This window comes from Crocuta crocuta, unplaced genomic scaffold, assembly GCF_008692635.1.
Source record: "Crocuta crocuta isolate KB4526 unplaced genomic scaffold, BGI_CrCroc_1.0 scaffold3, whole genome shotgun sequence".
Lineage (NCBI taxonomy): Eukaryota > Metazoa > Chordata > Mammalia > Carnivora > Hyaenidae > Crocuta > Crocuta crocuta.
Window position 1 is genome coordinate 11035781 of NW_027529934.1, and position 25222 is coordinate 11061002.

At 40.0% G+C, this 25222-nt stretch overlaps 1 protein-coding gene across 1 annotated transcript in view; it reads left to right on the forward strand.

Annotated features, from left to right (window-relative positions):
* The first annotated feature begins 10962 nt into the window (after positions 1–10962).
* The window catches only part of HMCN1 (hemicentin 1), a 442670-nt gene continuing 428410 nt past the window's right edge, over positions 10963–25222 (forward strand). The window contains exon 1 of the mRNA XM_077763274.1: positions 10963–11230. Coding sequence (XP_077619400.1) covers positions 10963–11230 — 268 coding nt within the window. The remainder of the gene's footprint in view (positions 11231–25222) is intronic.

Genomic DNA, 25222 nt, shown 5'->3' on the forward strand with positions numbered 1-25222 from the left:
TTAGCCTAGGAAAGCCCGTACTTTGGAGATGTGGGAGGAAGGTGTGTATAAAAAGAGAAGAAAGATTTCACTCTTAAAAAAATCATACTTAGAATAAAGGTCAAAATAGGAATTGGATTATATCTACCACCTGAACTGGACTTTCATGCTTTTCATATTTTTCCATATCAAGTAAATCCATATTGGAACATCAATCTTCCCCTTCTTCATAGCCCCTGATGGTTAATAGGGACTGGTCACAAGCACTAATGGATGTTTTCTTCTAATCAACAGGTGAGTGGCTAGATATTCACAGCTTTCTCCATTCCCTTTTTGAAAAACCATTTTTTTAAGCTGCTTACTGCTAAGTTGTCCTTACTTTTACAACCCTTTAATTATCTCTCTGGAGGTAAGTAAAGATAATTTTTGCATAAATAAGATGGTTTAGGGGCGCCTGGGTGGCTCAGTCACTTAAGCTTCTGACTTTGGCTCAGGTTATGATTTCATGGTTTGTTGAGTTTGAGCCCCGCATTCGGCTCTGTGCTGACAGCAAAGATCCTACTTAGGATCCTTTGTCCCTGTCTCTTTTTGTCGGTCCCCTGCTTGTGAGCTTGCGCATAGTGTGCTCTCACCCGTGCTCTCTCTCTCTCTCTCTCTTTCTCTCTCTCTCTCTCTTTCAAAAATAAACATTTAAAAGATTTAATAAGATGTTCTAACTAACTATATTAGCCTTATAATGCTAAATTTACTCTACAGAATGTTTATTTTCATAAAAATGTCATATTGGGGCTAGTAATAAAATTATTTTGCATGGTGGCAATGGAGTGTTTTGGAAAGAGTGCTGGAAGATCTAGGTTTTACTCCTGGCTGTATCACATGCTACTGATGTGATCTGGGGCAAGTTGCTTGATGTTCTGAGTTATTTTGCTTGTCTCTTAAACAGTTAAGTAACATATATCTTACAAGGTTATTGTGACTATTCATGCAGATGAGTTCATATATTCATGTATGTTAAGATACTTGTTAGATGGCTGTTACTTTTATTATCATTATTATTAATCATTATACATTCAGCAGTTCATTATATATTATTGAATCCCTACAGTGTTTTGGGCACTATGGGCTTATAAAAGTGAACCAAGCACAGCCCTTTATTCTCAAGGAATTCATAGCATTGTGGGAAAACTATAAAATTAGTTTGAATTGATAAATAATGAGGGAGAGAGCTCAGAAATAGGCTTACAGGCAGGAAAAACTCATTCAAGGCCAAAGAATGCTTCATGGATAATTCACAAAGCAAAAGAAGCCAAGACTATGGTATCATTTCTTTTTTCCTGAAAAGGCCTATATAGTATGGGTGCTATTATATTAATGCCAAGACTCTGAAGTATACTGTAAAGCAGTGATATATTTCAAAGTCTCATTCTTAGAATGTTCACTTTTATTGTAAAATAACAGGGACAATGTGAATAGGAGACAAAGGGAGGAGAATAAACGTGAAGAGGAAGAAGATGTGAAGATCATGACAGATGGTCTAGCTTCTTTGTGTGAACTTCATCTTCAATCTCCTCTTCTGTGAAGTGGGGATCATTCTCTTAGCACCCTTACAGTTTTCGAGTAAGAGTTAAAGGTGATTAAATGTGTGCATACATGTAAAGCACTTAATAGTGCCTTGGACATAGTAAGCACTCAGCGATTATTAGCTAGTCCATCTGGTGAGGTGGAAGAGTAATGATTACAGGTTCGAAACAGACTGCCAGCACTACTTCAAAAGTTTATGAGATCTGGGACAAGTCATTTTCTGGGCCTCAGTTTCTCTCTGCAAAATGAAGGCCCCAGGGTAGAAAAATGATCTCTAAAATCCTTTCTAGCTTTTGAATTGGGATAAGGTGGCAGAAAAGACCGGATGTGTGGATATTGCCAGGGTCCTGACTTTACGGGGACAGAAGCTACCTGTGAGAGAGGATGGAGGTGTGGGAGGACATCGGGAGAGGTCGTTTAGGATACATTTTAATTTCTTCAACATTTTTTTCAGGAAGTGAGGCAAAGGCATTCTCGGTTCAGGCTCTTTCCATTAAGTGTTCACTTAGACTTCAAACTATTCTTCTCAAGTAGCATGAGGACAGCCTGTAGGCCTCTCAGTCTTTATTTGGGGAAGGGGTGGATAGCTGAGGTCCTTATAGAGATGATCACAACTGAAACACAAACCAGAATCACAAGTCCTAAAGAGCCAGGACACTGGCTGAGCCAAAAGGGAGGCTACCTTTGGACCAGCTACATGGTGCCTGTGTCTTTTCCCCCTCGCCGAGAGCCAGTTTTCTCCTCCTTAGGCAGCTTACTTCCCATTCCATTCCAGACGATGGGAATTTTGACTGTAAGGAGTAGGAGACCCGGGCCCTGGTGCTTTGCCTCCTTCTGGGGCTGTCCCCCTTGCTGACCACAGGCTTTGGGGCTTCATTACAAAAAGTAAAAGCAGAGTGTGACATTCCCCGAAGTACGCCATGACATAGTTATTCTGTGCTTTCTTCTCTTGACATTAGTACCAAAAGAATAAGAATGTAAACATCTGTTTTATATAAGCTAATTCTAGACTTTTAACTTGATTAGTATAAGAGAATATTTGATGTGATTAATTTTCCAGTTACAGCACAATGGCTTTCCGTTCTTTTATTGCCTTCATAAGGGAGACAAGAGAAGAAAAAATAACCTAACTTTAATTTTTTTTTTTTTTTGGTTTTGAAGCAGTACCAAGTATAACCATTATAGTTGGTACAAATATTTTACTTTTAATTCGATTGTAGTAATAAGTTACCTATCCTGTAGAAATGTGCTAAAATAAACTAAATAAAACAGCCTCATTACATAGAGGACCAGACATTCTGGGAAGGATCATTCATTGAGGATAACATCAAAACCATTTAGTGCTTTGCAGGAGACAGTTATTTAGAAAGCACTGTATGTACACATCACTTGATGCAATCTTCTGCAGAACTCATTCTTTTAAGTTCATGTTTTTCTGAGCTACACTTTATCAGGCCTAGTGTGATGAATGCTTCCAACTAGGTGATCACTTGACATACTTAACCAGCAGGGCACGTGGGTGGCTCAGTCGGTTAGGCGTCCGACTTTGGCTCAGGTCATGATCTCACGGTTCGTGGGTTCCAGCCTTGTGTCGGGCTCTGTGCTGACAGCTAGCTCAGAGCCTGGAGCCTGTTTCAGATTCTGTGTCTCCCTCTCTCTCTGACCCTCCCCTGCTCATGCTGTCTCTCTCTCTCAGAAATAAATAAAACATTAAAAAAAAAAAAAAGAAATACTTAACCAGCAAGCAGGACCTTATCCTGTCTGGGGCAGGAAAAAGAGTTTCAAGACAGAAAACTGAATCAGACAGAGGATTTTAAAACTTTTTTCCTTTTTTTATCTTTATTTTTGAGAGAGAGACAGAGAGCGTCAATGGGGGAGGAGCAGAGAGAGAGGGAGACACAGAATCTGAAGCAGGCTCCAGGCTCTGAGCTATCAGCACAGAGCCCAACACAGGGCTCAAACTCATGAATCGTGAGATCGTGACCTGTGCCAAAGTTAGATGCTTAACTGACTGAGCCACCAGGGGCCCCCAGAGAGAGGAATTTAGTATTGGCTTTACTATAAATGAGCCACACTACTTTTAAAAAGATGTCACTTGGGGCTCCTGGGTGGCTTAGTCGGTTAAGCGTCAGACTTTCGCTTAGGTCATGATCTCGCGGTTCGTGGGTTCGAACCCTGCGTCGGGCTCTGTGCTGCCAGCTCAGAGCCTGGAGCCTGTTTCGGAGTCTGTGTCTCCCTCTCTCTCTGANTGGGGTGCCTGGGTGGCTCAGCTGGTTAAGTGTCCAACTGCAGCTCAGGTCATAATCTCACAGTTGGTGGGTTCAAGCCACGGTTCGTGGGTTTGTTGGGTTCTGTGCTGACATTCCAGAGCCTGGAGCCTGTTTTGGATTCTGTGTCTCTTCCCCCTCTCCCCACCCCGCCCCTCCCTGGCTCTTTCTAAAAAATAAATAAACATTAAAAAAAAAGTTTTAAAAAAAAGTCACCTTTTCATATTCCCCCAGCCCCCAAGTATGACATTAGTGATGAGAACCAGTGTAAAGAGATTTTTGATCGTTAGCATGACACTGGAAATGGTCCGCAATCTCTACATGTTACCACACAGTCAGCCATTGTGGATGAATCTGCAGGAGAAGCTAATCTCTTCTCCGCTCCCATGTCCTACCTCCTGGACTTTTCTAGGGTTTCCTGGAGGAATTCGAGGGTCAGGAGATGGACTAGGATAGATCAATGATAGGATAGATAAACCAAACCAGCTCCCGGCGACAAAAAAAAAATATTTCACTTTTCCCTCTTGTCCCTGTCTCTGCCTCCAGAGCCTTTAAAGAACATTTTTTGACTTGTGCCTGTTTAGTCCTACCTATGCAGATCTCTTCATAAAAAGCAACTGAATAATAATAATAATTTTGACATTGTTTTCACAGTCTCTCCTTGTCTTATCTATTGCTATTATTTTTAGTTCGGGGGCCCTCAAAATCTACAGTCTGAGGGCAGCCCTGGAAAGCAGTGAAGAGCGCCGGCTTGGCAATCAGCTTGCCTGGGTTCAAGTCCCGATTCTACTGCTCATTAACATTGGCCTTGCCTTGGGCAAATTGCTTCAACTCTCCACGTTTCAGTTTCCTTAGGTGAAGAATGTTGTTAGTCATATAATTACTGCAGCCTACCCCTATTTTGTCCTTTCTCCCAAATTGCCTCCTTTCTCCCATGTCTCACTCATTGTCTGAGCGACTTTGCTGAAATATAACTTTTTTTCCTCGTTAGCTTTCATTCCTCTAGTATCTTCATATGCCCTCAAGCTATGATCCAAGCTACCCCAGCTTCAGGCAGGTAGGACCTGACAGTGTCTTCCCTCAGGCATCTCCTACATGTTCCCTGTCTCTGTCCAGGGCTTTGTATTGATGTCCTGGAGTGGGATGCTAAGGAAATCAGATTAGCATCCATGTATGTGGTACTCCCAAAATGTGGGGTTGTTTCGGCCCCATGGCGTAAATCATTAACCAATGAGAAGGGGAGGTAATGAGCATGTACTTCCCCCTTTTATCACGCCCACTCCCTTTTCTTCTTTGCAACAACCTTGAGACAATTAACATCAGGGCTTTCAAGTTTCATGGGGACCCAGAACCAGTAGCTTATAGCAGAGGCCAATTTGGTAACGTACTCATATACTGGCTCTCCCTTCTTCCCTACCTCATTCCTCTTATCCCTCATGCCTGCAGCCTGAGAATCATACCCACACCTTCATCTCAGGCTCTGCATTCTGGGGAACGTCCGCCAAGACCGTCAGATAATTTTAGAGCTGAAATTAATTTTCAAAATTGTTTAGTATGATGTGATTGTGATAATTAGTGGCTAAGGCAAGACTGGATTCACAGACTAGCGCTCCTTCCAACTTCATAGAGACTGTTTTTAATAACAAAAGCAAGACACAAGCTAGGATATATTGTTCTTTCCGGGCAGTACTGTCTTTTTTTGCCCAGTCCTTCCTACCCTCACCCTGGACCATGCCCTCTTCCTTACCTAATCACTTTCCCCCAGTGTGTATTCTTGGGATCCTCTGCTGACTGCCTGCCAAAATCTACTTTCAGAGACTCATTTATTTTAAAGTGTAAATAAGATTTCTATCCACAGGCTATCTTGTCTCCAGAGATCTGCATTTCAACAGAGATCAAACTTTATGGAGAAGGAGTAGAGAGCCCAGGTGTACCTCTCCGATGTCACAAATCATGTAGTCATCAATTACATGAGACTAAAGTGGAGACATGCATCTGGGACTATGGAAGATAAATGTATATTCTACATGTATACGTATCAAAGTTCAAATGCTTTTTGACACACTGAATATTCCTTTTCTTTCTTAGCCGTCTTTTCCTACCACAGTGCCCGATGGACCTAAGCAAGTTCTTAAGTGCTACCACCCACTTGGATCTCAGGGTGTTAGTGACGCTCTAGAAGACCTTCTATAAATAAATAAATAAATGAGCTCCTCTACTTATCTGTTTCTTTCAATTCATTGTGTCCCCGGTGCATATGTACATAGGTTCAAACTTTCAAAACTGTACCCTCAAATACATGTAAGGGTAGTAATAACACTTAACTTTTATTGAGAGCTTGCTGCATTGCTAGACACTGGGCTAAATGAAGAAGGATCATTCTTTCATTTTATTCTCAGGCAAAGAAAGACAATGATTCCAGAGAGATGGGGAAACAAATGAGGCAAATTCTATAACTGTTCCAGTTTAACCACCTTCGGGGAGTATCCAGGTCATGATGTATGGAGGCAGAAGCAAGGTGGAACTTAGCAGGCGGAGAGTTGAGGAGATTCAGGTGAGAGTCCGAGGAGACTAAAGAGCTAGAGTTTGCAGGAGAGAGAACCTGAAGAAGTTATATAGATTGAAAACTCCAGAGATCTGGACGGAGTCCCTTTTAAATATTCAGCTGAGTACTGACCAGAATATGGATGTGAGAAAATTGGCTAAGACCCAAGAAAGGCCTAAAGGAATTGAAAGGAATAAAGGTAACTAACTGTGCCCACACTCACACAGGGATGGGAATAGGTCTGTCCCCACCAGCCAGACTGGAAAACTTCATGATTCACAGAGTATTTATACAGTGACAGATGGGTCTTTGTCAGTAATGGGGAATAACTAGTTCTAAAATGAATACTGCTTTGGTCTAACCTAACAAATTTTAAAAGTAAGTCCCAAAAGGATCAAACTATTTCCAAATAACTTAGAAAAGAGCTCAAGAATATTTACAGGAATACAAAAATATCCTGTACCCCAAAAGTAAAATTCATAATGTCTGACATCCAATCAAAGATTATGAGGTCCAAAAGGAAGTGAAAAAAAAAATGCAACCCATAATAAGCAGACAAAAAAAAAAAAACCTGAAAGTGATGCAGAACTGACACAGATGTTCAAATTACCAATCAAGGACATTAAAACAGTTACTATAAGTGTATTCCATATATTCATACACTTAAAATGAGACATGGAAGATATAAATAAATCCAAATCAAATCTAGAGATGAAAACTACAATGTCTGAGTTGAAAAAATACACTGAACAAGGATTCGGGGTGAGGGCGGCAGGGGTGGAAGTAGGGCGCCTGGGTGGCTCAGTTGGTTAAGCGCCTGACCCTTGGTTTCTGCTCAGGACATGGTCTCACAGTTTATGGGTTTGAGCCCCACATCGGGCTCTGCAAGGACAGTGTGGAGTCTGTTTGGGATTTCTCTCTCCCTCTCTGTCAAAAAAATAAATTAATAAACATTAAAAAAGTACACTGAACGTGACAGAATAGAATAGACAGTGGAGAAGAAAAGACCTTGAAGAAATATCTATGGAAACCGTCAAAAAATGAAACCCAATGAGAAAAGAAAATAATAATTAAAAAGAACGAACTGAGCATCAGTGAACTGTGCAACAACCTCAGATGGCCTCATATATGTGAATTGCTATTTGAAGAAATGAAGACCCAAAATTTCTAGTTTTGATGAAGACCATATACTTACAGATATAAGAAGCTTGATAATCCCTAAGTACAAGAAATACGAAGGAAACCACACCAAGACACATCATATTCAAACTGATTAAACACAGTGATAATAAGAAAACTCTTAAACGCATCAAAGAAAAAAACTTATAGATCATATAAAGCAACAAATGTAAATATGATAGAGATTTCTTACTGGGAACAAAGCAAGCAAGAAGACAGTGAAGTAATATCTTTAAAGTACTGAAAGAAAAATAAAAACCTATCCATGTAGAATATACCAATATCTATCTATCTATCTATCTATCTATCTATCTATCTATCTATCTAATCTTTCAAAAATAAAGGTGAAATAAAGACTTTCAAATGCACAAAATGAAAGATTTTTTTTCACCAGCAGAAATTCACTACAGGAACCGTAAAAGCAAGTCCTTCATGGAGGTATTACATGTAAATCTGGATCTATACAAAGAAGTGTATATATACTTCAGGAATGGTGAGTACCAGGAATGGTGGTTACATCGGTAAATATATTAACTTTTTCTTGTTATTCAGATCTCTTTAAAAGGTAATTGACTATTTAAATAAAAAACAACATCAATATAGTCTGAAGTTTAAAATATAGTAATGTAAGGGATCCTGGGCAGCTCAGTCGGTTGAGTGTCTGACGTAGGCTCAGATCATGATCTCACGGTTTATAAGTTTGAGTCCTGCAACAGGCTGTGTGCTGACAGCTCAGAGCCTGGAGCCTCATTCAGATTCTGTGTCTTCATCTCTCTCTGTCCCTCCCCCATTTACACTTTGTCTCTCTCTCTCTCTCAAAGACAAACATTAAAAATAAAAGAAAATATAGTAATGTAAAATTAAATGGATGACAGCAACAAAAAGGTTATGAGAGGAGAAATGGAAGTGTACAACTCTGAAGTTATTTTACTGTACAGGAAGTAGTGCTTTTCCTTGAAGGAAGATTGTGATTAAGTAAAGACATATACTATAAACCCTGAAGCAAGCACTAAAATAAAGAGTTAGAGCTAATAAGCTAATGGAGATATATTGAAATCATAAAAAGTATTCAACACATCCAATAGAAAGCATAAAAAAGGAAGAAAAGAACAAAGAATCGAGGGAACAAATAGAAAAGAAATACCAAGATGATAGATTTAAACCCTACCACATCCATAATCACATTGGATCTAAATGGTCTAAACAGCTGAATTAAAAGGCAAAGATTATTCGATTGCATAAAAAAAGCACAACTGAATTGTATGGTGACTACAAGAAACACACTTTTAATGTAAGGACACAAATAGGGTAAAAGTGACAGAATAGAAAATGATAGATCATGCTAATACACATTGAACAAGCTATAGTGGCTACATCATTATCATCAAAAATATTTCAGAGCAAATAATATTACCAGGGATAATGAAGATAACTGCATAATGATAAAGATATCAATTAATTAGGAGGCTATAACTCTAAATGTTTATGCATCTAATTATAGGGCTTCAAAATGCATAAAGCAAAAACTCACAGAACTGCAAGAAGAAATAGACAATTATAGTTAGCAATTTCAATACCACTGTCAAAAACTGATAGAATAGTCAGAAACCAGTAAAGATATGAAAGACTGAGATAATGCTATTGAACAACTTGACCTAATTGACATTTATAGAACATTCGACCCAATAGAAACCATTCTTTTCAAGTGCTCCTGGAATATGTACCAAGATGGATCATTTAATCCTGATTAGGTAGGTACTATCATTCTTTTTTTTTAAGTTTATTTATTTTTGATAGAGACAGAGCATGAGTGGGGGAGGGGCAGAGGGAGAGGGAAACAAAAAATCCAAAGCAGGCTCCAGGCTCTGAGCTGTCAGCACAGAGCCTGATGAGGGCTTGAACTCACGAGCCGTGAGATCATGACTCTCAACCGACTGAGCTATCCAGGCGCCCCATCATTCTTAGTACTTATGGTGGAATAAATGAAGGTATGGAGTAAAGTAACTTACTGAAGATACAGTTATTAAGTGTCACAGCTGGGCTTTGAACCCAGGTATCTGACCCAGAACTCAATCACAAGCTCTGTGACCTTCCTTGAACACCTGGAACAGCTCAGCTGACTTCGACTTCGAATGCAATCCTTTTTAAATAAACAAAGGAGGAGGCTACTCAAATAGCATTCTGTAAATACTACTTGGAAAGGACGAACTTTCCCCCTCTCCTCTCATATTCCCACTCAGCCCAAATGGCCTGTCTGCTTCCTTGAAGTGACATGACTTATAGGTATCATAAACTCACGGCCCACTGCTGCTGGGTCTAAAAAAGAAGAGCGTTGCAGACTATACAACACTGGTGAGAGCTGGCTCTTCCACGGGCGGAGTCTGGGTGAGACGGGTGGTCTCTCACGCAGACCAACGGGGATCAACGTTTGCCCCTCTTTAGAATGCCAGGATCCAGACAACTCCTTTTCCACAAGGGAAGTACGTTTTTATTAAAATGAAAGGAATCCCTAGCTTATGGTTGATTTTCTTTGTCTACCTTCTTATCTCTGTTATTAGTTCTAAAATGTATATAACAATTACAGCATGGAAAGCCTTTGTAATGCTTTCCAGGGCGAGGTTTCCTTACTTATCAGCAAGAAAATGCCGTGGAGGGGGGACACCTTTTTAATGGATCTTTGGCTGAGACTTGGCACCTGGTTGTTCTGTGGGAGGAAATGTGAAATGGGGACACGATTGGGCCCCACCGTGCGAAGGGGAGGATTCCGACTGCCCAGGGGCATGACTCTTGCTGATGAAACTTAAAAACTCAGCTTTCTCGGGGCGCCTGGGTGGCTTAGTCGGTTGAGCGTCCGACTTTCGCTTAGGTCATGATCTCGCGGTTCGTGGGTTCGAGCCCCGCGTCGGGCTCTGTGCTGACTGCCAGCTCAGAGCCTGGAGCCTGTTTCAGNNNNGGCGGGGAGCCGCGGGCTGAGAGACTGGAGGCTGGGCCGGGGCGTCTTGGCTCCTCGGGGAGGGGGGATTAGGAAAGAAGCGTCTGCAGCCGCGTTGCACACAGTAGAAGAGTAAAATTCCCTTTGTGCTAGTCCGTGTGGCGTCCCCTCAGTTTTGGGATTTCGCCACACACGCTTGAAAGCCATTGTTTGCACCGGGGTCCCGGAGGANGGAAGCTGCGTCCGGACAAAAGCGGCCGCATCTCCGGCCGCTCAGCGCCTGCAGGGCTTCGGGGTTGGTGCGCGTCCCCATCGGGCGGACTGTCGCCTCCACACTGTTTGCTAGGTCAGAGAGCTTTCGAGAGCCTAAATGAGTTACTCTGAGAGGAGCCCCTCTGCGTGTTGTTGAGGACGGCTAAGCACAGTGCTTAGGCGCCCAGGAAAAAAAAGAAAAGAAAAAAAAAAGGAAAGAAAGGACAATGATTTCCTGGGACATCGTCCACAGCGTATTCCTGTTTGCTCTTCTTTATTCTTCCCTGGCTCAGGATGCGAGCCCCCAGGCAGACACCAGGGAGGAGGAAATTCCCGAGGGGGCCTCCACCTTGGCTTTTGTGTTTGATGTGACTGGTTCCATGTATGATGATCTAGTTCAGGTTATCGAAGGGGCTTCCAAAATTTTGGAGACGTCTTTGAAAAGACCTAAGAGACCACTTTTCAACTTTGCTCTGGTGCCTTTCCATGATCCAGGTAAGGGGAATATTTATTCTTTGTTATTTCTCACGGTTACATGTCTTATGCAATGAAATTCTTAAAAAGTGTTAGGAAGTTTCAAAACCTTATTTATTTATTTGTTTTAATGTGTAGCTGAAAACCACTGTAACAAAGAATTGCTCTCTGGCATCCTGATTTGCTCCCTGATCCCTACTCGGGTCTTGTAGGTGCTGGGACCCTGGTCCCCAAACCTGGAAGTGTGGAATTACAGTAAAAACCAGAACCCAGGGTCTTGAGCAAGGACATCGAAACCGGAGTTCATTGACTTTTTAATTTTAGAGCTAAAGAATGCTTAATTAGGAAGGCAGATTTGGACATGGGTATCCAGCCGCAATTACTCTAAGAGCTAACATCCCGGTTGAGAGCACACTCGGGAGGGCGGGGGGACCTGTTGTGTGAGACACAAGGAAGCTTGTGAGTAATTTTCTAGTGGAACTGAAGAGATGAACACAGGAGAGAAGCCATTCATTTCTTAACTAAATCTATTCATCGTTGCACCAAGTCCTCATTACTTAGGTTCACAGATGGGCATAAACATTAGGTCAATGTCTCCTCCGGTAGAAACGCATGTGATTTGGCTGGCGGGGCTCTTTTCAAGGTAGCTGAAGCAAAATAACTGCGTTTCCCCCACTAAAGCCCTGGGTTTCAGCCGCTCCACGGTAATATGATCCGATTTACTTTTTTCAGTTTCTATTTAAAGTGGCACCTCTCTGTGAGGCTCAGAGGAACCCTCATTGTCATTGCTGAGGGTAACATTGCCCGGGGAGCCCTGGGGCTTTGCTGTCTGACATCCACCTGAGTTTCATTAGCACAGTCCTTGCCCAGTTGAAGAAATAAAGCAGTGGTTTCTTAAAAGTCCTCCCCCACTGCTCTCCCACATTTTCCCCTGCTTTGAAAGTCTCTCTCTCTTAGGAGACCTTGATGCAACCTCTTCACAATGGGAGCTTCATATGGAGACTCTCAAATTCTTTCTTTGTACATTTTGACGAATGAGTTCAAATTATCTTTAGGTATTAAAGGGGGCAGGTTTTAGCTATCTAAAAAAAAATGGCCCGGGTAGAAATTTAGAGGGAAATGGAACCTTCTGGGATTTTTTTGTTCTTCAAATGATGAAAATAAGAACCTATCCTACTTTTCTGGGACATGCAGAAGAGTAGGGTAGGTTTATCTACATTTCTACCTTGATGAAACACTCAATGTCCCTTATATTTGAATAAAGAATTAAGTGGTCATTTACTGTTTATACTGTCTTAGTCAGACACCTCTTGTGTTATGTTTCAATTTATTAAATGTCAAGATGCCAATTATGATGCAGTTCAAGACTTGTTGTTTTGGAATAGCCTAAATATGTTTCTTCTATGGGGATATAGCTGAAGCTGGCTAAAAAATAAAGTCAAGATTGTTTTCTCCAATTAACATCACAATTTCCTCTTCTCCAAATGACTCTTATGAAATGATGTTGCTGCAAACAACACACAGATTGCCTCAAGACATAAATGGAAACTGGATCATCGTGATATTTTGATGTGATATGAAAAATTGTTGGAATAAATTGTATTGTGGTGTGCCTCTTTCCAATTGTCACCAAATGGGAAAGTGTGCTGTAGTTGACTTTCCTATAGTTTAACAATCTTATTGCAAAGTGGGGGAAACTTGGCATGCTAATAACAAGTGACTAGTAAATTACAGCTTTTTTTAAAAAAATAATATGAGAAAATGATTCCATTGGTTCCATACAATTAATTACATGTGTAATTCAGCAAAATTATTAATTTTATTGTGATTCAAAGTAGACGTGGCCAAGTATTCATATTATCTAAGACTATTAAAAGTATTTCTGAAGACAAAGAGGGAGATAAAAGTTAAAACAGACTAACCTTTCAGTTTGCTAATTCACTTTACTGAATTATAATATTATCTTTGTGTGATGTTTGTATGTGTATGTGTATAATTATTAAGAGTTTTTGATTTTCTTGTACTTTTGATTGATCAGCGTGGGATGACAGAAGAGCTTTGAATGGGGATTGGCTGTTTTAGTGAGTGACATTAGAAAAGTCAATTTACTTGTTTCTTCAACTATAAAATGAGAGATCGAAGTTGAACATCTCTCTTATTTTTTTCTAGGTTTTTTTTTTCTTTTTTTCTTTACCATTTGAGCGTCTCTAAGTTCTATGACATTTGATGGCTGTCTGTTTTACATGTGGTTGTTTTTCATAGCTCCCAACACATATTCCTATGATTGGATGATACAGTGGACAGAGAGAGAAATAATGTGGGGAACTTAAGATAATAATTATAACTTTGACCACCTACAGCTTTTCAAAACCCTTTGACATTTACTGTCTAATATAGCCAGATGAAATATTGGACACAGGATCTGAGATGCACTCTAAGGCATTTGACAAAAACCCTTATGCCTTTGCACATGATTAGTTTGGGCTTCTGCATTACAGTTTGGCTCAAGGTGTGTGTCTGCAGGTGGGGGGTAAAAATTAAAATACATAGGGGGCACCTGGGTGGCTCAGTCAGTTAAGTGTCCGACTTCGACTCAGGTCATGATCTTGTGCATGAGTTGGAATGCTACGTCAGGCTCTGTGCTAACAGTTCAGAGACTGGAGCCTGCTTTGGATTCTGTCTCCCTCTCTGCCCCTCCCCTCCTCACACTCTGTCTCTCTCTCTCTCAAAAATAAATAAAAAACATTGAAACATTAAAAAAGTTAAAATATGTAGACTACACAGACATACATGAGGCAGAAGCCTACCAAGTTAACAAGGAGGTAATACAATCATTCAGAAAATGCGCGTGTAAGGAAGCTGGTGTCGGAGGACCAAATACCCACTCATGGTAGGAGGAAGTACCAGAGTGGACAAGGACCATGAAAAGTCAAGCCAACCTTGTGAAGCTAACTGTACCTAAGATGGGCTTTTCACTACTGTGATTACATTTAATGTATTAATTTTAAACAGCTTTATTGAGATATAATTCCCTTGCCTTAAAATCATTCATTTAAAATGTATAATACAATGAGTGGTTTTTAGTAAATTCACAGGTATGTGTGGCCATCATCACAGTCAGTTTTGGAACATCTTCATCACCTCCAAGAGAAATTCTGTGCCTTTTACTTATCAGTCCCTTAGCTCCCTATCATTCTTCTCCCAGTGCTAAGCCAGCACTCATTTACTTTCTGTCCACTGATTGTCCTGTTCTGGCCTTTACTTCTGAATGCAGTCATATAAATGCGATCTTTTTTGACTGGCTTCTTTCAATTTAGCACAATGTTTACAAGGTTCATCCATGTTATAGCATGTGTCAGTACTTTATTCCTTTTAATGGCTAAATAATCTTCAGTTGTGTGGCTATACCACATTTTGTTTAACCGTGAATCCCTAATGGATATTTAGAGTTTTGGCTATTATGGATAATGCTTCTATAAACATTTATCTACACATTTCTGTGTGGAAATACGTGATGTTACAAATTATATCAGAAGTATATATTTGGGCTTCATTTCCATTTCTTACTTAGAGGTCCTAAAACCCTTGCAGTATCCAAACTATAAAATTGTCTTTTGTTATGTTAATGGAGTGACTTTTGGATCCCACCTAAGGATGGAGGCTGGTTGCCAGGAGATTCAACCATGTGACTAAAGGGTTGGAACTTTCAGCCCCACTCCTAACTTCTGGGGAGCCGAGAGGGGTTGGAGGTTGAATCAATTGCCAATGGCCAATGGCCAAAGATTTAATCAATCGTCGCTATGTTATGAAGCCTCTGTAAACACACACTAGGACAGAGTTTGTACTGCTTTGGGTTGGTTCACATGTGGGAATTTGGGGAAAATGGCACGCTCTAAGAGGGCATGGAAGCTCCACACCCCTTCCTGCATACCCTATGCTTCTCTTCCATCTGGCTGTTCTTGAGTTACATCCTTTTATAAAAAATGGTAATCTAGTGAGTAAATGGGTTTCCTGAGTTTTTTGAGCCACACTAGCAAATTAATCAAACTTAAGGAAGGGGGCATGGAAACCTCTGATTTACAGCCAGTTGGTTGGAAGTACAGGTAGCAACATGGATGTGTAACTGGCCTTTGAAGAGGGTGGGAGTGAGGGTGGGCAGTCTTGTAGAACTGAACCACTCACCTGTGGCATCTGGTGGTATCTGAGAATAGGTTGTTGTGATATGAGGAACCCACCCCCACCCCCAAAGAATGTATATTTTCATTTCTCTTGGGTATGTACCTAGGAGTGGAATTGCTGGGTCACAGTAACTCTATGTTTAATTGTCTGAGGAACTGCCAGACTATTTTCCAAAGCATTTTTACCATTTTACATTCCCAGTGGCAGTATTCAGGGTTCTAGTTCCTTCACATCCTCACCAACACCGGTTTATTATTCAGCTTGTTGATTCTTACATATTAATTTTGGCTGTGCTTTTTACAATACTCACAGTGTATTTTTGTCTTTCTCAGAACACAACTTTGAGGAGAGCTGATGGTCTTTCCCTAACTACAGCTCCTTTTATCACTCAGTCTTCCATTTCCCCTGTGTGTAGACAGGTACCAGAGACAGAAGAAAGAGAATGGGGTGGTGCATTTTAGTGAGTCACTTTATATAAAGAAAAGTTCTCTTCTTCTCTTTCACCATCTCTCTGTTTTTTTATCTAGGATATATTTTATCTGTCTACATTCATTTATTCATTCACTCACCTATTCTGTTTCAAGCATTGCTTCAGACACGGGCGTACAACAGGGAGCAAAACAGACAAAAAGCTTCTGCACTAATAGAGCTCACATTCTACTGGGGAAACATAGGTAATAAAGAAAATAGTTAAGATATATATGGTGTGTTTATTGGTGGTAATTGGGTCTGGAGAAAATAAAAAGCAGAAAAACAGCATGAGGAGTTTGAAATGCGTTGAGTGTGTTGACATTTAAAATATGGTGGTCAGGGAAGCTCTTGATTGAAGAGGTCACATTTGAACAGAGACCTGAAGGAGATGAGGGAGGGAGCAGTGAGGATATCTGAGGAAAGGCTTTTACAGGCAGAGGAACAATACATGAAATGTTCTTGAACATGGCAAGAGCATCCTGACATGTTCAAGGAACCTTGAAAAGACCAGTGTATCCAGAGCACAGTGGGGCAGAGGGAGAAGTTAGGAGGTGAGACTAGAACATTGATAGGGCCCATCATGAAAGGGCTTATCGGCCATTGTGACTTTGGCTTTTCTCTAAGTGAGATGTGGTGCCATTTTAGGGTTTTGAGCAGAGTAGTGACATGATCTGACTTACACATCCACATAATCGTTCTGATTATTGTTTGAAAATACTCTAAAGTAAAGCAAGGGCAGAAACAGGGAGGACAGGAGACCATTGTATCATTTGGGCCCAAAAGGATGATATATCTTGGGTGATGTTGGTAGCTGTGGAAGTTTGGAGAGAGAGTTGAGTTCTGTATATATTTTGAACATGAGACCAAAAGGATTTAATGATATGTGAGGAATATTTAATATATGTGAGGAAAGAAGACAAAGCAGATGTTGAGGATTTGTCTTGTGTGACTGGAAGCATAACATAGCCATTTCCTGTGATGGAGAAGAATGAACAAGAAGCGGGTCTGAGAAAGAGTTTGGGATAATGAGGCTTTGATTTTTTGATATGGTTAAGTTTGAGATTTTTTTTTTTTTTTTTTTTTTTTGCACCCAAGTGGGGATTTTAAGAAGGCGGTTGGATATATGAAAGGTTCAAGGGGAGAGGCCCAGGTCAGAGATATAAATTTGGGATCCAAAGGGCTGTGAGTCTCAATGAGTCACTGAGGGACCAGTGACTTAAAGAATAGTAATGGTCTGAGGACACAGCCCTGGGACATCAATTGTTCACAGTCAGAGAGATGAGGAGAATCCAGCAAAGTAGCCTGAAAAAATTGGAGTCAGAGAGGGAGGGGAAGAGTATATTAAACTAGAAGTCAAGACAGGAAAGTGTTTTCAGGAAGAAGCACTAATTGGTTAATTAAGAGGAGGGCTGAGAATTGGCTAGTCAGTTTAGCAATGTGGAAGTCATTGGTGACTCAACCATAGTGAAGTGTAGCGATGGGAGTGAAAGCCTGTTTGGAGAGAATTCAGAAGCAAATGGGAGAAACATAATTGGAAGCCTTTGGAATTGTATTGTCATTTCCAACTACTGGAATGGTTGCTTTGTTCATGAAGCTAAAATTCAAATTAGTTTTGATAAATGATTCAACCAGTATTTTACAAAGTGCAAATTCAATGTATTAGAAAGAACATCCGATTTGGAACAAAAGATTTGTGTTCTTTTCCTTATTCTGTCATTCAAGCAAGTTATTTAATCTTGCCAAACTTCTTTTTCCCTATCTGTAAAATTAGTGCCTTGGTAGGTGATTACCAAAGCTTGTGATTTAAATGACTATAATATAGTGAAAGATAAGCGACTGCAAAGAGATTCAAAGTAGCAAGAACTTGATCCATTGGGAGAAATATTAGCATTACAGGTCTCTGCCTTTGAAGAGTTTCATTGTAATAAAACCTGGGAGCCCTCAGTGACTTTGTAGGATTCTTTCTGCAGGACCTACGCAGTGTTAAGAATACACTCTAGGACTTTTATGAAAAGATTCTTTTAGAATATTTTTCCGAGCAATAGTAAAATCACCTGAAGCCATAATGAATAGAAAGATTTTCACAAGGAAAATATTGCACATTTAGACTTTGAAAACCTTTACAAAACTATATGAGCCAGACTTCAAATGGAAATGTTTTGGGTTTCAATATGTGTAGGAAAAAAGAGTTACAAAGCTATTAATCTCCATTTGCTTCTAGCATATTCAACAGTAAGAAGGATTTTCATGAGGAAAAGGATTGGTCTTCAAACTGCCAAGAGAAATCCAACCAAAGGCAATGAACCAACATTAAAGAATGAGAGATTTTGGATGGACAATGATAACTTTGTTTCCTAGGATGATAGAATATTTTAACCTGGGAGGGTGGATACTCTGTCACTGGATGTTTTCTGAGAATACGTTAAGACATTTCTTTATGGACAATGAAAACTTTCTCCCAAAGCCTAAGGACCAAACTTTGATAAATCAAATATGTTAAATATGTTAGGGATGTTTCTTTTTTCTTTTTTTTAATAGTTCATTTATTGAGAGAGAGAGAGAGAGCAGAAGCAGGGGAGGGGCAGAGAGAGAGAGAATCCCAGCAGTCTCCACACTCTCTGCTGAGCCTGATGTAGGGCTTGACTTGGGGCTCAATCTCATGCCCAGGAGGTCATGACCTGAGCTGAAATCAAGAGTCTGATGCTTACCTGACTGAGCCACCCTCGTGCCCCCGGGATGTTTCTATTTAACCAAATCTTCTCTGACTTCCACAGAACGGTGAGCTTTTTTGTTTTTGTTGCTGTTAAGTTGAGGAGCAGCCTTGTAAGAAATTGTTGGAAAAATCAGAATTTGGTTTTTTTTTATTTTTTATGTTTTATTTATTTTTAAGAGAGAGAGAGATCATGAGTGGGAGAAGGCCACAGAGAGAGAGAGAGAGAGAGAGAGAGAGAATCAGAAGGAGGCTCCAGGCTCTGAGCTGTCAGCACAAAGCCCGATGCAGGTCTTGAGCCCACGAGCTGTGAGATCATGACCTGAGCTGAAGTAGGATGCTTAACTGACTGTGTCAACCAGGCACCCCCAGAATTTGGTTTTGCTTGTAATTTGTCTCTGGTCAAACAAACCATAATAACCATTCTCAGTGGTCTTTTAAAAATGTTTATTTATTATTTAGAGAGAGAGAGCAGGGGGAGGGACAGAGAGAGAAGTGAGAGAGACTTCGTAGCAACTCTGTGCTATTAATGCAACTCAGGGCTCAAACCCACAAACCATGAGATCATGAGATCTCATGAGATTTCACGACCATGAGATCATGACCTGAGCTGAAGTCAAGAGTTCGATGCTTAACCAGTTTAGCCACCATGCGCCCCTCTCAGTGGTCTTTATAATTCTGCTTACCGATCTTTCCTCTTTGACTAGACATTAACCCCCTTGGGCAGGGACTGTTCTATAAATCTCATATCCCTGGAACACACTAGACACTCAAGAAATGTTTCATGAATGAATGCTGAGATCAAGAACCAATGATTTCTCTGGGTATTTTAATCTTGCCTTTATGTCTGTGACTTTACTTTTTAAATCATACCAATCAGAAGAAAAAAAAACATAATAAGTTATTAATTAGGCCTTTTTGATGATACGTATGTCCCATCTAAGATTAAATATGATTTGGAAGTATCATTATGATCCAGGCAATGTCTGAATGTCGGATAGTCATTGAATGTTTGTATAGCAGGTGAATTTGGGGAAGGGTGGATTTCTATGCAGTCGGGAACGTCTCAAATGAACTACCTTTAACTTTTTAACTAAACTGGCTGAAAGAGTGTCACATCAAGTAAATTAATTTCTAAGTAGCACTGTAAACAAAAGATCCACATTACAGCTGGTTCTCACAAGTCTACAGGGATTCTCAACCCTGGTTTTTTGTTTTTTTTTTTTCCTGGTAAATTTCCGGGAGGATTCCCATATCTAAGGGGAATAGGAAAAATTTAAAAATAGACTTATGTTATGTCAAGTATAAGGTGTAATGAAATCAGCTTTCCCTACTTGAGCAATGTTATGGTTAAGTAAGACAGTATACCTGAAGGTCCTTTAAAAGTGCTGTAGAATCAGTGGTGTTGCTCTTGCTTATTGAATGACTTACATTTGTCTATAAAGATTGGATAGGTGCTAGAGAGAAGCTAGTGATGAAGAAAAATAATAGAGCATTTATACAATAAGACTAAAAAATTACATAGAAAAAATATCTACCTGATAGTGTGGCTATTAACTTATAGGCAAGGGACAATTCAAATAAGTTCAAATGTAGTACCATTCTAATAACACTCAACGTTTGAGAAGCATGTATTCTTCGCTTCATTGGCCCCTTGAGCCCTTAACCACTGGTCCAGATTGGGAAACCAGCAAGAGAATTTAAAAACCCAAAGATAAGCCACCATATTCATTGATTTATTTATTCACTTACTCATTAGTCAATAATAGGCTATTTGTCAAGGATTGTGGTAGGTACTTTTGATTAAAAAATAATGAGGCATAGTTTACAAGAAGTTAACAGTCTATGGGGAGAAGAGCAAGAGAAATAGTAACTTTATATACTAATATCTAATACCAACATTAGATACATTTTATAGTGGAAAGCAGCACAGGGAGCTGTGTGAGCCCAGAGCAGTGACCTTGATTCAGAATTCAAAAGGTGATGGTCCCTGAAGGGTTTCTGGAAGTGTATCCTGGGCTGAAATCTGAACAAAGTGGTGAGTAAAAGCAGTTTAATCAAAATATTAAGGAGTTTGGAGTTCATCCTGAAAGCTATCAGGAGCCTGGAGGGATTATAAGTGAGGAGTGACATAATTGGATTTTTGTTTTACATCTCTATCTCTTGGCTGGATTGGACCAAGGCAGTCCTGAGCACCAGGATGAAATCTGAGGCCATCTCAATAATTCAGGGTGGGGGAGATATTGAGGTAACTTGGGTATAGGAAGCAGGTTATAGATTTCTCAGCTATTAAGAAAGACCAACGGAGGGGCGCCTGGGTGGCTTAGTCGGTTAAGCGTCCGACTTTCGCTTAGGTCATGATCTCGCAGTTCGTGGGTTCGAGCCCCGCGTCGGGCTCTGTGCTGACTGCCAGCTCAGAGCCTGGAGCCTGTTTCAGTCTGTGACTCCCTCTCTCTCTGACCCTCCCCTGCTCACGCTGTCTTTCTCTCTCCTAGAAATAAATAAAAAAAAAAAAAACAAGAAAGACCAATGGACTGGACTTGGCCCTTAGAACATGGCAAAAAGGGAAATAGGATTCCCTGCTTAGGTTAAAACATGAAATTGGCATTCAGTGGAAGAGAAAATATATGTAAAGTTAGCTTTCAGAGATATCATTACTCTCAGGCTTATAACCTTGATAATAACAAGCTCCTTATACATTAACTTGCCTAAAATAAAATATCAACCAGAAGTATGGGTCGGGGGGGGTCAACGATGAAAATGAGAGCCACAGAAACAGCTTAGGCATCGTGGAACCCAGTTCTTTTTTCATTTGAGGCATAATTGACATATAACATTATATTAACTTCAGGTGCACCATGTAATGATACATTATTTGTGTCTTCTGAAATTATCACCATAATAAGACCAGTTAACATCTGTCACCATACATAGTTATAAACATTTTTGTCTTGTGATGAGAACTTTTAAGATTTACTGTCTTAACAACTTTTAAATGTGCAATAGTGTTTACTGTAGTCACCATGCTGTATACCTTATCCTCTTGACCGACTCATTTTATTATTGGAAGTTTGTACTTTGTGACCCCTTTACCCATTTGACATCCTCCTCAACCTCCATTTGGCAACCACCAGTCTCTTTTCTGTATCTGTGGGTTTGGTTTTGTTTTTAGATTCCACCTATAAGAGAGATTACGGTATTCATCTTTCTACATCTGACTGATTTCACATAGCATTATACCCTCTGGGGTTATCTATGTTGTGGCAACTAGCAAGATTTCCTTCTTTCTTATGGGTGAGTAATATTTCATTGTAGACAGACCATGTTTTCTTTATCTGCTCATCAACTGATGGCCACTTGGGTCGTTTACATAACTTGGCTATTACAAATAATGCTGCAGTGAACATGGGGTCCATATATCTTTTTGAATTTTTTTTGTTTTCATCAGATAGACACCCTAATGGAATTATTGGATATTATGGTTGCTGTGTTTTTAATTTTTAATTTTTTGAATTTCAAAAAATTTTTTTTAGTATTTAAACTTTTTCCATACTGTTGTCCACAGGGGCTGCACCAATTTACATTCCCATCAGCAGTGCACAAGGGTTCCCTTTCTTCCACATCGTTGCCAACACTTGTTACTTCTTGTCTTTTTGAGAATAGCCATTCTAACAAGTGTGAGATGATATCTCATGGTGGTTTTGATTTGCATTTTCTTAAGGACTAGTGATGTTGAGCATATTTTCATGTACCTGTTGGTCATCTGTATGTCTTCTTTGGAAAGATATTTATTCATATTCTCTGCCCAGCTTTTAGTTAGATTTTTTCCAAGTTCTATCTAGGGTTCAGAATGTTAGTTCATCCTACACTTAAATAACCACCCATCAGTAACATTCTAACCGTGGCGATAGACTGTTTATCTTTATAAATATGTAATGATGTCATTACATCGTTGGATCATACTGTTAACTCTCCTTGTTTTGGTTGCATGCTCACCGAATAGCCTCCTGATAGGTTAACCTCATGTACTTTCCTTATGGGGAGAATAAGGCTCTGGTGAGACTGGCGCATACATCAGATTCACTAGACAGTTATATTCCTCATTGGTAACTCATATTTTGGCATACCAGTTTTATGCATCAGTCTCTATTGTTTAAAATATTCTGACAGTGTCAAGTTCAAGTTTTTGAGTTTGCAAGTCTGAGAGCCAGACCTTGGTTGGTGGTAAATTTAACAAAGTAAATGTCTCCCTGTGTGGGTCTGTTTGGGTGGCCTGTCTGTCTCCAGGTATCATTCCTCAGCATCTCCTACTGTCAATGTTAGTATGAATAGTGCCAAGTTCTGTCCACTTGAAACTTATATGGATGACAGCTGAAGCCACTGGAATAAATGAGATCATCTAAGCAGAGTGTGTACACTAAGAAAAGAAGGAAGGCAGGGTCGAACTATGGACAACACAAGCATTTAAAAGACAGTGAGGAGAAGGGAAGAACATAAAAGATTCTGGAAAGGAGAGTACAGGAAAATAGGAAGAGAAACTTGAATGAGCAGCATTTGGAAATCTAAAAAGTTAATGGCAGGAGAAGTTTAAGAAGTTTAAGCAGGAGAAGTTGTTAACTCTGTCCATTGATAAGGTTACTGAAAATAAGGCTAAACTCACAGGCTAAAGTGGACAGTTCATTGGGGTGTGGAGCCAGGAGGCTAAAATGGTGGGTAAGAAAATGGAGCTAGCAAATACAGTCTGTTTATTTTGTGAATGTAACATTGTAGTTAAAAGCGTGAGCTCTGGAGTCTGATGCTTAGGTAGGAAGCCTGGCCCCATCAGTTACTTGTATGATCTAACTTCTTTGTGCTTCAGTTTTAGTAACTGGGAATAATATCATCTACTGTATAAGGCTGATGTGAGGATTGATGTCCAAAGCTTAGCACAACCCTTTGCACACAGTAAATTCTCAATAAACATTAGTTATTGGGACTTAGTTTTGAGAACGAATATTTTTTTTTAACATGGGAGAGAGGGAAGAGAGGAGACATTGTGTAAGTACTGCTGGAAAAGAGTCAATAGAATAGAAGAAATAGAAAATGCCAGAGAGAACAGATAATTTATGAAACTAGGACTTTAAGGAAGCAAGAGGAGATGGGATTTGAAGTAGAAGTATTGGTTGATGGAAGGAGAAGGCCTTTGTGTTTTTTTGTTTTGTTTTGTTTTGTTTTGTTTTCCTGTGTGATAGAAGAGAAACAGATCACAGACAGTCATGGTCATGGATGAGCTGGTGGGTGGGGATCCAAGATGCTGGGTGACTTCCTGTCTGATGGACTCTTTTCTTTTTTTTTTTCAAAGAGACAGAACAGAGTCATTTCTTGAGAGAAGGAAGTGGTAGAGGATAAATAAGGGATTTTAGAAGAGTAATGGAATTCTGGAAGTAGAAGGTGACTAGGGACACAAAGGTTGTTTCTCAGGACAAGTTGTGGTTTAGAAGATGAATTTATAATGCTTGAACACTGCCTAGGTATGTGATTTCTTTACCAGCTCTCAGCACCTTGGGCATAACTTCTGAGATTGACCATTGGTTGGGTCCAGAGCTGGGATTTTGTTGAGCAGATGTGACTAAAGAAATAGGCTGTGGTTGAGAGAGGCTGAAGTGACAGATCATAGACTCAGATCTGGATCTATTGGACTGACAGGAGTTGAGATTATGCATGTGAAGGACAGTATAGCAAGGAAGCTGAGATCATTGGTAAGAATAGCTAGAGTGATTGATCATAGAATTTAACTTTCATAGAAAAGGAAGTTTAACCAGAGTGAAGAACATGGAATAGAGATCAAAGAACTTGAGTCTGCAGAGTTGAACATGGTTGTTAAAGGAACCCAGATAATAACAGCTTAAAATGGTGAGGAAGATAGTGAATCAGACATCGAGTCTTTAATAAGAATTATTGAGAAGAGTTATTTAGCTGTCTCCAGGTGTCAGCTGATGATGAAGAGGGTTAGAGGGTGTCATAGGTGGCATGTGCCTCAAAATGGCAGATGTTTTCTCAGAAAGTAGAGAAACAATGGACTGGGAATGGGTAAAATGCTAATCCCTCTTCTGACCCTGGTGTATTTGTTTGGAGTGTTGGAGAATGAGCAGACCCTACTAGGGACGACTACAGGAGAGGTGGTCCTGTGCATGGACAACCTTGTTTCCACTAAAGTGGGAGGTAGATGGAGAGTTCTATGGGAAAATGGGTTAGAAGGTGATGGGATTTGCAAGGACATAGGATGGGGAAGGCATGGGTCAAGAGAGGGAACAGAGTACGTGAGAAGAGGAATGGTCTGTATTTGGGGCAGTAACCACAGACGATAGTAACATAAAGCAGGGTGGATTGCTAGTTGTGAAGTCTGACTTGGCTAGGCTTGGATATAAATGTAAGATACCAGGTCAGGCCCTGAGAGAATCAGAGCCCAATGAACTTAGCTATTGGCGTCTCTGAGGACAGTGTGACAGGTAGGGTCTCCTGAGGAAACTTCTCATCTCATATGTCATATTGACAGAGGTGAGGTAGCATAATTTTTATTTCTGATAAGAACAGCCAACATTTTATTTATTTATTTATTTATTTATTTTTGAGTCATTGCTATGGACCAGACACTGAACTAGATACGTTTCATG